This window comes from Hoplias malabaricus, chromosome 16 (assembly GCF_029633855.1).
Source record: "Hoplias malabaricus isolate fHopMal1 chromosome 16, fHopMal1.hap1, whole genome shotgun sequence".
NCBI lineage: Eukaryota > Metazoa > Chordata > Actinopteri > Characiformes > Erythrinidae > Hoplias > Hoplias malabaricus.
Window position 1 is genome coordinate 18,170,244 of NC_089815.1, and position 14,075 is coordinate 18,184,318.

The 14,075-nt window shown below is 39.5% G+C and overlaps 1 protein-coding gene across 1 annotated transcript in view; it reads right to left on the bottom strand.

Moving 5' to 3' along the window:
• The window catches only part of polrmt (polymerase (RNA) mitochondrial (DNA directed)), a 65,853-nt gene that overhangs the window by 18,059 nt on the left and 33,719 nt on the right, over positions 1-14,075 (bottom strand). Inside the window, exons 14-15 of the mRNA XM_066647678.1 lie at positions 12,601-12,687; positions 9,448-9,561 (exon numbers count right to left, since the gene is read on the bottom strand). Of these exons, the coding sequence (XP_066503775.1) occupies positions 9,448-9,561; positions 12,601-12,687 (201 nt within the window). The remainder of the gene's footprint in view (positions 1-9,447; positions 9,562-12,600; positions 12,688-14,075) is intronic.

Below are 14,075 nucleotides of genomic sequence, written 5' to 3' on the forward strand. Positions count from 1 at the left end.
TCACCCTGGCAAAATGCCTGCAGCATGAAAAGCACTTCCTATCTGAAGGCTGATAAACTTCAGTTTGGACAGGGGCTTGAGCTTCCCCGGATCCTCATGAGACCACATAAAAACCCAGACACCACAGTATCTCAATGTCTCACTGCCTGGCCCTGCAGCTCTCATTCTACATGCACAAAACAAAGAAGGGCAACGTACTCCCCAATAATTAGCATGGGCTTTAAAAATTAGACTCAATCGAATGAGAGAGAATCGTCTCAAATAAGCAAGAATTTAGAGTTACATTCTTAGATTTGTAGAACATTAAACTTCCACCAGAGATGAGTTTTTTAATGGATTGCATTCAAGTACAGTGATAGGGTACAAGTACAAGAGCTCACTAATAGAATAAATAGTGCCCAGAGGTGTGTGTGTGCAAGTGAATGTGAGTGTGTGTGGTGTCCTGTAATAAACCTGAACCCCTCCAGTTTGTGTTCCCACCTCACGCCCAGTGACCCTGAACTGGATAAGTGGTTACAGACAATGAATGAATGAAATAATGCACATTCAAAGAAACCAGAATAAAAAAAACAAAAGGCAGAGGCTCCCTTAAATAGTTCAAGATAAATAAAAAAACGGTCACTTAGGCCCCTTTCACTCGATTTTATTTATTTTTAACAATGGAGATTTTCCTCTCTCCAATTTTGAAAATGCCCCAGTCCAGACGAATATGAAAATGGCCATAGTCCAGTAGGGGGCTGTAGCATCTTTTAAAGAGAGGCATCAAAACACCACAAAGCATAAGAGAAACCCATAGGTTTAATCCCAAATCACACCATACTCCCCATGTAGTGCACTACGCAAGTCATGAAATTACTGAATCTAGATTTAATAGCGCATTATTTCTAATACAGTATCATTTATATTTATTCAAATGTGGGAATCTAGCTACATGTATATTGTAGTTTAATGACTTATGTCTAAATAGGAAGTGAAGAGCTGTTTTAATTTCATACAGAGGTGTGGGATGTGAATTTTACCTGGAGAGCGTTTTCCAGAACCTCTGCTTTCAGTGAACTAAAATGTTGTTTTTGTGGCAATAGGAGGCCAAAACGCAGACAAACACCTCCCTTTATTATTTTTAAAATAAACAATCCATGCAGATGGGGCCTTAGTTAAAACAATATATGCCCAATATATAGCACCGGTCCTAAGTGTGTGCTTACAGAAATGTGCGGTTCATTTATTCTTAGCTTTACGTCAGGACATTTTAAATTGTGCTATCTCAGGAACAGCATAGTAGGAATATTGAATGTCAGGAGGATATGATGAGTGCAGGCTCCAAGTGTGTCACACGACATTGTGAAGGTCACTAAGATTTGTTACAGAAAAGCAGAGAGAGAGAGAGAGAGAGAGAGAGAGAGAGAGAACCAAAATAGGAATATAAATCCTCTCCACTGTAAATCCCCAGCACTGATGGCCACGTGCCTGTCGCCACCCACACTCAGCAGCCAAATGGCCTAAACAGCCACTTAGTCAATCAAATTGGCATATGGCTCCACCAGCTCATCCCATGCATGAACACACACAGCTCTAAGGCCAACAGTAAAAAACCTAGAATCATACTACATTTATCTTTGCCCCAAAAGCACAAAACTGAAAGAGAATAAATATTTCCATTTACGCTCAGACACTTATATCAGATAGATAGATAGTAGAATGGTGGTGTTTCTGTAAATAACTCTCAATGCAATAAATAGTTTGTTGTGCCCATATTTTTAAAAGATACTTGATTTACAGAGAGTATTAGAATGCTGACCTTCAGTTTCTATACTTAGCTGAAAGAACATTTTATTGTTCATTTACCTAATCACTCTAGGCATGACACAGCTTGACAAAACTTGACAAATGCATTTGTGCAATCACCTGACAGTGCTTTAAAGTTGAGTTTTTACTCGTCCCACAACGTTAACCCCTGCTCATAAATCTTGAAAGCCAACAACAGGCTCCCACGCTAACAAGCACAAGACTGGCCATTCGCCCTATGATTCCACCGAGCTGCCATGTCTTTTATTGATTGCTTCTGTCACAGCCTCAGGAGATTAGATACAACTCTGTCTAATTATTCAGCATCCCCCCAGAGAGTTGCACCACACAACTCCTGACCTTCTCCTTGGCTTATTCCTCTGGGCGTGTCCTTGAAACTTCCACAGCATTCATCAACGTATCCCTCAAAACAAGCAAGGATTCTGTTGCCAGATCAATGCAATGATGAACACCCTGGTTTTGCGAGAAGGCAAAGCAAGGCTGAACTGATATTACCGTTGAAGCACCTTGTTGTTGTTATCTTTGAGACACCTCAAGAGAAAACAGGAACTTCAGCCAATTAGAATGCTGTGGAAGTCAAAGAGGAACAGCTAGTTCTGTGAAATATATCTACAATATATATATATATAAGAAAATAAATATATTTTTTAATGCACTGTAAACTGTATTTCCTCTTCCAAAATGATGCCATATAACAGACTATTTAATTGCTATGCCTTCAAAACTAAAATATGTAAATGACTACAATCAACAGGGACAACAACTATAAAAATAGTAACCTTTATACGCAGACACTTTGGAAAAACACAGCATAGAATTGGCTTCAATAGTCAAGAACAGTATATAATTATTATTTTACCCACATCTTTGTTCTTGGTTGTGACATCACAAACACTGTGTATTTAAAATGAGCTGTTGTTGTAAAATTTACTACCATATTTGGTAATATATTTCATATTGACTCCAAGACAGGGAAGGAGTGGTTGTAAAAGCACAGTCTTATTCCAAAACAACCAAGAAAAATCAGATTTCCCATAATAGGGCCCCTTTAAGAACATGGTGTTCCAAAAGCAAAAGACATTCTTTAAGTGCGCCATTGTACTTTGATTATTCAACACAGCCCTCTAAGGTAATCAAATTTCCTTTTGACAAGGACACAGTGTTTGGATTCAGAAACAACAGGTAAAATAAATAAATAAATAAAAGTAAAAAAATAAAAACATGAATCCTCTTATTTAGGTCAATTTGTAACTAATTATGTTTCATAATGGTCGCACTAATGTCACAAAAGACCAAAAAATTTAAAATTGAAAAGTTAACAACCCAAACACAAAGCTCATAAAAGTGACCCCTGATCTGGTTAGTGGCGTACAATCACATTAGCTGGTCTTATTGATGTATATCCATAGCCTGAAACCCCCATTGTGCAATCTCCTCTACTCTACCAACAGGGACATGGCAGTCTACTGATTAAACACTGCCAATTTCACCCCAGCTTAATTTGTTTATTTATCGTCTTGATATGAAGGCTTTATCCTCCCATCCTTCCCCTCATCTAATTAATACTGCATTTCCTATGGAAAGAACATCCAAGGATGGATGGGAGGAGAGAGAAGGAATGAAGCCGAGGTGACCTCTGCTAAAGCATAAGCCTTGCTGTTGCCTGGCCATATATTTTCATGATCGCATTTAAACTGGGCCTGCTGTTAATGGCAACAGCAATACATTTTTATGAATGAATAACAGCAGCACACTGATCCCTACTTTTTGCATCAGAGAGTAGTTTGGTTTTTAAAGTTCAACCTACAGCAATAGAGAAACAATGCATGGAGTTATGTCTGAATGTCAAAAAGGTATGAGAAAGCACTGCAATCCCAGGACAATGTTTGTCTTTAGAAATGTGCAATTTTAATTGAATTTAAATGCAAAGAACTGCAAAAACAATTTTTTAAATAAAATGCTCCATTTGTCTGCAAGCAAAAAAAAAAGAACTAACAAATGTTTACAAAAGGGATGCACGGTGGAGAAACAGGTAATGTCACTCCACACACACACAGCTCCAGGGATCTGGGGTTGTGGGTTCAAGTCCCCCTCCGGGTGCCTGTCCATGAGAAGTTTGCTGTGTTCTCCCCCTGTCTATGTGGGTTTCCTCCCACAGTCCAAAGACACACGTTGGTAGTTGGATTGGCGACTCAAATGTGACTATAGGTGTGTGTCACCCTGTGAAGGACTGGCACCCCCTCAAGGGATTGCTCCCACCTTGCACCCAGTGATTCCGGGTAGTCTCCGGAACCACTGGGACCCTGAACTGGATAAGCGGTTACAGACAATGAATGAAAAGTTTGCTACTTTCCCTGGTTCCTATGTTCACTGTCATTAAGCTCACCTATAAACATTCTTAATTAGCTGCAGGTTTGTCAAATGAATGTCTTTTAAAGTCTCTGTTCTGATTATATACTCATTATAAGTAAATATAATTTTTTGATGCAAGGAATCATCAGCCTTAAACCTTTTAAAACCTTCCATCACGCACTGTGCCTCTGGGGCATTATGTCAGAAAACCAGACCTGCTGATGGCATAAAACTCTAAATCAGTGGTCAGATCTATTTAGGCAGAATCGGAGATGTGTGAACTGACAGTTTTTGCAGTAGGTTGTATTGGAATGCATGGCCATGATTTGCCACCATTCTAAAGGAAACTGAGCAAGACATAGCTAGTGGCAGGCCTGCGTAGCCTGACAGTGTTGAATGTGGCTCATACACACATTATCATCAAAAGCTCATACAGTCCTGCCAGTCACACAAAATAAGCACACACACACCATTCACCACTATCAATCCACACTATCTGAAGTGTATCTATGACAGTGGTGTAAAATGCTCCAATAGACTACTGTAGTCAGTGATATCAGACATTCAATTTTATTCAGCAACTGTGATCCTGTATTTCGATTTGCAGTAACAAGAATGTCTGCAGGATATTTATATTAGCACAGCATTTATGCATAACTGATACATGAACACATTTTTAATTTAAATAATGGGTACATAAACATTTGTTAAACTTAATAATGATGACTATCTTTGTGGATTAGCAGCAGAAAGATATTATATTTATGGCTGTATAGTTATGCTGTAAAATTAGTTATGGGCCAATGAGCTTTACATGAGTGAGACTGAATGATTTCAATCCCAGTGAGGGGTAGGCATGAGGCTTTTCCCAAGGAAAGCAACAAGACCCTTAATAACAAACAAAACACTGCATCATGCAGATGCAGGGATTACAGCAAATAAAATTATTCTGACTAAATCCAGTTTGCAGATTCCTATAGGCTTTCAGGAAAAAACATGGGCGGAGACACCCAGACACCACACCACATGTAAGCATTTCTGAAAAATATGCTTTTAAACAACTTTTATCTTTTTTGCATATGTGTGTTAAATAATTGCAACAATTGATCAACTGTGTACATCAATGCATAAGGCTTTATTCACTGTATCTTATTATAAAACCAGACATGTGCATAATACATTTTCATAATAGAAAATTATTGATAGTGTTTTAGTACAAAAAGTTACAATATTAGAATGTTACATGTCACCATTTTGACAGTAATATTAATTAATTAATTCATTCATTCATTATCTGTTAACGCTTATCCAGTTCAGGGTCTCGGTGGGTCCGGAGCCTACCCAGAATCGTTGACCGCAAGGCAGGTATACACCCTGGAGGGGGCGCCAGTCCTTCACAGGCTGACAGAAATAGGCAACTATAAATTTGGAATAAAGTGGCTATTCCACTAGACATTGCAGATTTGAGAGTCAGGTCGAATGGAACATTGACTACGTTCACACATCATGTAAAGTGGCCCAAATCCGATCCATTTCTTAAGATGTGTCGTTTGTGTGATGGTATAAACAGCACAATTCGCATTGAATCTGACTTTTTAAAATCAGATTTGGGACACTTTCATATGTGGTATTGAGATTTCAATCCTTTTCCGATCTGGGGCAATGAGACATTCATGTGACTTTTAGGCCACTTCGGCCACTGAAAATGACCTCCAGACTATAGTCCAAAGCATTTTCTTATTAATTTTGGATGTTAAGGACATGGAAACTATTTAACGCATTTTCACTTTGTAAAAATATTGGTGAACAAAATCTTATGAAACTCCTTAATCCAGGTTCCTGTCTCTTATTTATGAGAAAGTAGAACTTGTGGAAAAAAGTATTTTTATAAAACAAACAAGAGAAGAGCTTCCTTTTCAGTAGTTCTTTATCAGATTAATATAATGGCAGTATAATTCTGTATAAATGTGGATCATGGAAATATTAAACTCACTTTGTCTGCACCCGTCTAGTTCTCTTTAGAGACATTGTGTTCGTGAGAGAAATCTGCGCTTACAATGAAAGAATATCCTTTCACGTTTTAATATTCTTTACTGTCTTTAATTAATACTCTTACTGTGAGTTCACTTGGAATAAAGAACACTGAGGCAGTGTGATACAGAGCTGCAGCGAAACATCTGTGCCATTCCTTCAATTCAAATCGAAAGTGCTTCATATGAAACAGACGGACATTTCCTTCTATTCATCTCCTGAAGCGTCGTCCATTTGTTCATGGAGGTCAGTTTAGGAGTGTGATCTGTTTAGACTGATGTCAGTCATAGGTCACATTATATAGACAGTGTGAACAGCAAAACAACAAAAAAAAACAAAAAAAAAAAAACCAAAAAAATGAATTGATCACAAAATCAGTGAGCACTTTCTCGAGATCACTCTTACCTGCTGTGTGAACGTAGCTTACCCTCCAGCTTGGACAATGGCATTGTAAATACCACTAGAGTTATAGTCCTGATGTTGCTATATTAATCTGGAAACACAACCCCTACTTGTAAGTGTAGAGCTTTAGCCGTTGCTTGAGACATGCCCAGCAAATCTTCTACCTCCCATGGATTATATAAAAGTGCCATGTGAATCAGTGCTGACATTGCAAATGGAGGAAACATTATTCAATAGTAGCTTTCATCTTTGATCACACAGATCACCCGCCACAAAAAGAGGGCATGTACAACTAACCTGATAAGAAGTCTATTCAACATCTAAAAACCCTGAAGAATACAAGCATATTTCAAAACAAAAAACTTCTGATAAACTATTTATTGGAATGGAAGTATAGTATAGTTCTAAAGGTACTTTGCTCAAATTTCCTCTCTGTCCTCTGCTGTGAGGGGTTGGAGGAGGTCTGGCCACCCAAGTCAGTGAAGAAAAACGATTAAGTGGTGAAGAATTCATGAGGACACATTGCCTACTGATTAATGATGGCCCTCATCTGAAATTCCATAAAAGTCCAATAAAATGTAATGACCTGAAATCGCAGGGCAGAGTTATGATATTTGGCCTGGGGCAAAGCAGCAAAGGGAGGTCTGCTGCCCACCAACAATTTTGCATGATTTGAAACAATTCCCTGAAACTGACTCTTGTTCCTCACAATCTCACAAAAGCAGATACGAGTAAAAAGTTCTTAAAGCATACCAGTGTCCTTTTCTGTCATGGCTTAAGCACATATCTTGGCACATACAAGAATCAAATACAAACATATATACTACTTGAAGACACAGGAGAACAATTTAAAATATACATATAAAAATAATGGACTGTGGCATGTTTAAATTGCAGAAAATATTCTCAATGAGATATATATTTTCAAAATGGTGACAACATATAAAAGGTTTCAAAATCACTCAGTCCTAGCACAATGAACAACTTGAACATTCATAGTTCCAAATAAGTGCTACTAAGACTATTTTGGTAGATTGAAAGTTCACAAGATACTTGTGATTAAGACAGGTACTCAACTCAGTCCAAATGCAGTGCTACCTTTCAGTTCTACAAATATTCAGAAACAGACCGGGCACACAGCACACACCACAATCACAAGAACCAACAAACCAGTTCTAGCAAACATTCACAGGAAAATATCAACATTTATTTGCATACTCTATTCAAACAAGGCAAAATGGCAGCACAAATGTTTTCTGGCCCATGCAAGACCAAAAGGATCAGTCCTCATTTCCAGCAGCAGTAGAGTCCTCTCAAGTCCAAAACAGGAAACCAGAAGTGTGCTAGTTTCGTGCTAGTGTTCACCAACATTCATGCCTGGCAACATCATGTGGCAGTGAGCGTTGGGTCAGACAGACAAGTTTCCAGATGCTCTCTGCAGGATCCCCCACTAACACTACAGCCACTGCTGAGCTGCTGCCATCATGCTGCTAACTCTGCTAATGCTATCTGACAGCAGTGCAGGCTTGTACACATGCAAACTTTCCACTTTTACACACAGCTGCAAAAGGCCAATGAGAGGCAGCAGAAAGGCTGAGGTTAGGGATGACTGCAGGATAGGTGGACACAACAGTCTAAACTCTGAGTCTGAAGTGGAAGGTTGTAAAGGCCATTTTCCCTTTCCTTCCAATTTAAAATGGAAGGTCCTTCACTAGATAGCATATGTATGAGCCCTATATAAAGGTGTATTTTTTCCTCAGTTGCAGGTTTTTTTTTCCATTTTTGTTTTTATGGATTTATTTTTTTACCATCTGATTTTTAAGGATTTAACATATTCAATTATTAACATATTCTCTTTAAGAAAATATCTACACACTAAACAAGCAAATGGCATATTTGTATCTATTGAAAAATCTGAAATAATTTAGTTATTTCAAAAAAAGTCTACTGTTTTCTGACCACATTTAGACCATTGTTCAACCCGGAGGCCTACAGTGAGTGTGGCCTCACCTCAAACCGGAGAACTCAGGCGATAGGCATGCAAATGTAAACTGAAGCAGGGAAGGTGGCACACCAGACGTAGCTATCATGGTACAGGGGCTAACAGTGCATTGCACAGACCGCATCGTTCAAAATTGAGTGCATTGGGTTTGTAAAGAACCTGCTGGGTTTTCTGCATAAAGCAGAAATCACAGGGCCATACATATGTCAATAAACGTTACATAGAGAGTTTGATTCTCACCACCTGCTGTGTGTTATCTGATGAACAGGGTTTTATGCTTCAGACACAATAGAAAATCTTGATAGGTACAGAACTTGGTACAAAATTCTCTTTGCACGTGATGAAATTCCTACCCACAAATTTGATCCACACAACATATCAAATAATCAGCTCATTGGCTTAAACAATAAATTAATATATCATTAAGTGTGTCACAGAAAATGTGCGTAAAACCATTGTTGCATAAGTGAATAAAAATAAACTAGACAAAAGTGGGGCTTAATGGACTGGAAAGAAAGAAATATTCTGTTGCTTTGAATACTGCTGCAGGATTTTTTTCTTTTTTTTTACTTTAGTATGTCAGGATTACATCAAGATAGTGTGCATCTGAAGGGACAAATGGTGTAATCATTAGGAAATCAATTTGCCAGAGCCATACTGAACCATCTAAATGGTAATAGAACACAGTTTGTTGTGAATTTCTGAAAATGATGAAGAAAATCCATTTACAGGAAAGACCTTTCTGACCTTTAACTTCAAAGGGTCCAGAAAGTCACTTGTACATAAAGACAATCAATGGCCAGCATTGTGTGCTTGGGAGCATTTGAAAGTGCTTTTGTGAGATGGACACTCACCACTTGGTTCCTGATACGATGGTAGGGCTGGACGATGGGCAGTCCCAGCGGGGTCACCCACTCCACAGTGCTGCCAGACTTAGCGATTAGCCTCGCACTCTCTGTTAGCCAGTCCTGCAAACACAGAGACAAATACATTTCTAATAGCTATTCCATTTACTTTTTATGGCAAATAATTTATATTTTTTTCAATCATGTTACAGATGCAGGGATTACAGCAATACCACATGTAAGCATTTCTGAAAAATATATAAGCAAACAAGATAAAAGGTGTTCAAAAGCATGTGTTAAATAATCGCAACAAACAATCAACCGCGTACATCAATGCATATGGTTTTATTCACTGTATCTTATTATAAAACCAAACAAGAAAACAATGCCTAAAAACAATACTAACAGCAACAGTCATCCATTCATTGTCCAGTTCAAGGTCGCTGTGGGTCCGGAGCCTACCCGGAATCAATGGGCGCAAGGTGGAGGGGACAAACACTCATAACTGTGGACATTTCTGAGTTTTGGATTGTGGGAGGAAACCGGAGCACTCGAAGGAATCCCACGTGGATACGGTGAGAACACCTAACAGCAATAGCTTTAAATACATTTTTCTATTGAACTCTAGCTGTAGGTGCATAGGTTTCATCCACTGTTTTGCTTGTTCACTTGTTTCTGCCAATAAAAACAGGACACGGAAGCTTTGCTAAACCTGATACAGATTTCAGGGTTGTTGCTACGAATATAGAAGTGGAGGATGAGGAGAAAGAAGCTGAAGCAAGAGGCTGTGATGTATCAGAGCACATGTCATTAGATTGCAAGTAACCAAATAAAACATGAAAATAAATCTTGGCACTGGATCAAGTTCCAGAATATCCTCTTTTCATGACTGTTAATAGCATGACGCAGCTGACCTGGCAAGCGCTGTAATTAATGTCAAAATGGCAGAAAAAACACCAGGTGGAAAGCATAAACCTGCATGTATCTAAATTTTGCATGTGTAAATACCCCTCTTGCCAAGGCAAATGTGAAACTCACGAGCACGGATAGAGGAACTGCACACAGACTGATTATAATCTTGCTCCCAAACTGTATTCTTATTCATTCATTCATTCATTATCTGTAACCGCTTTTCCAGTTCAGGGTCACGGTGGGTCCAGAGCCTACCTGGAATCATTGGCATCGCAAGGCAGGAATAGGCCAGTCCTTCACAGGGCAACACACAAAGACATTCACTCACACTATGGACACTTGAGTCGCCAATTCACTTACCAACGTGTGTTTTTGGACCGTGTGAGGAAACCGGGGCACCCGGAGGAAACCCACGTGGACACAGAGAGAACACGCCAAACTCCTCCCAGACAGTCACCCGAAGTGGGACTCGAACCCACAAACTCCAGGTCCCTGGAGCTGTGTGACTGCAACACTACCTGCTGTACCACCGTAACGCTCAATTGTATTTTCGATTGTTTTTAAAATGCTTCTTATAACGGTAAAGTTTCCCTTGCGCGTCAAGCTCTTTTCCCTCCACTTTCTGTGTTTGAGAGGATTTTCCAAGCCCTGGTTTTGAATTGGGTGAGTTTTTAACAGTTTGGGGGCAGGATCAGGGCCGATTCTCTCAGTGAATGCTATTGGCTGAGGTCTTCTGGTACTGCGACTGCTTGCCTCATAGACTGTATATGGGCCTACTGAGACAAGCCATGGTTCACAAAGCTGCTAGTTCCCCCCAAAACAGCAACAGAAACACAGATACACAGATTTACAGCAGGTTCAGAACATAGTAATATGTGATATACATGTGGAAATAACGTTCACTGCAAGGAGTAAAAAACAGACTCAGTCGACTCTTGGGTTTGATGCGAGATGTTAAAACTTGCAGGTTTAAATATTCCGTTTTTGCATCCTCTACTTTTGGCGCTATACAACCAAGTCAAGCTAGATGTCCCAGCTTATCCAGAAAAGTTGTAGTGTTTCTATGAATGTGGCTGGGACGAAAAATGATAAACAGGTGGCTAGTTGTTGCTGATCCTTTGTGTTTAGTGAACCTGCTGAATTGGAGCAACAGTTACTCGCTTCCCAGCAAGTCTGCTGCAGATGCACCCAGTCACAAGCATTTTTACTCCTAAAATGACTTTCCCCTCGAGAGCTAGGCTAGGAGATAAATATCTCTATTCTGTCTCTGCATAAGCAGCCTGGGCTCATCCTTCAAATGGCACCCCATGCGCTCCCCCTCCCTCCTGCCCCATTTACCTTCCCCCTCTGTCCCTCCTGTTTCCCTACAGCTGCAGGAAAGGAAGGAAGATGGATTACCATGCCCACTCCTCACTACTTCTACCGTTGTTCTTACATTTTGCCCCCAAACTTGACCCATTTAGCTGAGAGGTATGTCGGAATGGGAGGTGTGTGTGTGTGTGTGTGTGTGTGCGCATGCGGGGGGTGGTACTGCAGACCAACCAAGCCTGTCTGGGTCTCTCCCAAAGGACTATAGAGAGTTCCAGAAACATCAATTTCCCTTTTCACATGTGATTCACAGACAGGTTCAAAGCTTGAACTCTGCTGACACTTTAGGAGTCTGCACAAATACAGTGCCCCCTCAGGTCTACTTTCCAATCCTATCAGCCAAATGACATCCATGGGAATTAACAGTCTACAACTGTTAACACAGTATAAAACCAAACGTCTTGGTTTTAATGTTTAACTTGTTAAAGAAATGCAGTGTTTGTAAAGCTACAGTATGTGCGCAGAAATACTTAGGTAGTTTGTACCCACACTGCTGTAGTAGCAGTCTCTACTCTTCTGGAAATTCATTGCACTAGATGTGCTGTGAAAATCTGATGGCTTTCGGCCATGAGAACTTTAGGCTTGTCAGGTACTTCACATTTATTGTATCATGGTTTGTACCTGGTGGGATGAAGTAAATGTGTATTTCTGCAGCATATTTTACAGGTTTACATGCCCTTCACAATGAGAAACACCCCTGTATAAGCATAACATAAATGTGATTAATATGTGGGTTATATTTTAGGTGGTGCTTCTACCTGTGCAAATATTTGTGTTCCCCATACTTTGCTGCAGGACTCAAAACAATAATATAATTAAGTCTACCCCATTTAGAAAAGCGAAAACAAAGTTACAGATTTTGTACAGGACACTGATGCATACCTGGATCTCTCTTGTGCCTGTGAACATTTCCTTCAAGCTGCTGAAGACTTGATGCACCAAGTAGTGAGAGGCGTCCCAAATATGTTCCTGCAGTTATTAACATAAACAAACAGCATTAGGTGTACATACAACAGAAAATGAGGACAAAAGTATTGGAGTGATGGTACTGAAAAACCTAATTTACACAGTTTAGACATTTTTTTTGGTTTAATTTTGTACTTGATCTACACCACATGATCAAAAGTTTGTATACACCTGCTCATCAAATATTTCTTCTGAAACCAAGAGCATTAAAAAGCAGCTTGTTTGCAGTTTGCTGCAGTAAGTTTCTAATCTTTTCCAATACTATGGTGATCTGATTGCACTCAGCCAAAAGAGCCTTAGGGAGGATTCAGTGCTCGGTTTTGCTAGCTTGTTTTGCTTGTGTTATTGATTCTGGACATTGACAAAAAAGCAAGACTAAAGAGGCCTAGTTTTGTGTGTGTAGCTTTACTGCGGTGATTATTGCAATCTGTTTAACAACCCATTTCTAGTCATTTATCTTTGTTAATTAGAACGTTTGACTCTATAAAACAAGGAGTATATGCTCTATGTTTCATATCTCCAGGGTAAAACCTACTGGGCAAGACCCAAGGATCTTGAAATAATATACTTATAAATGCAATAAAATTATCATTTGTAAATCCTCTTGAAATTTTATTTAACAGACAAAAGTAGAAAAACAAGATTTCTAATGTTTTGGTTGAAAACTGGATTGTATTTTGTAAACAAATGTCTGCGATCCACTCCAAAAGAAATTGGTCATAGAAAAGATAAACATTCTGTAATACATACAGCTGCATAGGCTTGGGAGTATTTTAGAAGACAATCGTTACTTAAAGGCAATGTCTATGCTTGTGAGGAACTGCAGTTTTCTCTGGTTTGTTTACGTTCAAAAGCTCCACATCTTTTAAAGTGGTACGGTATGTTTGAGGAGAAAAATGTCTGCTGTTTGTACGTGGCGGATGTTTAGCTTGTCTGTACGTTTTTATTCACTATTTGAATAAATCTAATTTGTAACTCGAATTGTTTAGTTTTGTAGCACATTCGGTCAGTGTTTACTTTCATGCAGTAAGCATCTGTTGAATTTGGAGTCAGGTCCAACATAAATAATCATTCATTTATTTATTCATCGTCTGTAGCTGCTTATCTGGTTCAGGGTCACGGTGGGTTCAGTGCCTACCCGGAATCACTGGGTGCAAGGCAGGAACACACACTAGAGGGGGTGCCACAGGGTTCACAGGGTGACACACATTCACACCTATGGACACATTTGAGTCGCAAATCCATCTACTAACGTGTGTTTTGGACCGTGGGAGGAAACTGGAGCACCCAGAGGAAACCTGAGCAGACATGGGGAGAACACAATCGCCTCAGACAGTCATCCAGAATGGGACTCAAACCCAAAACCTACAGGTCTCTGGAGCGGTGTGACT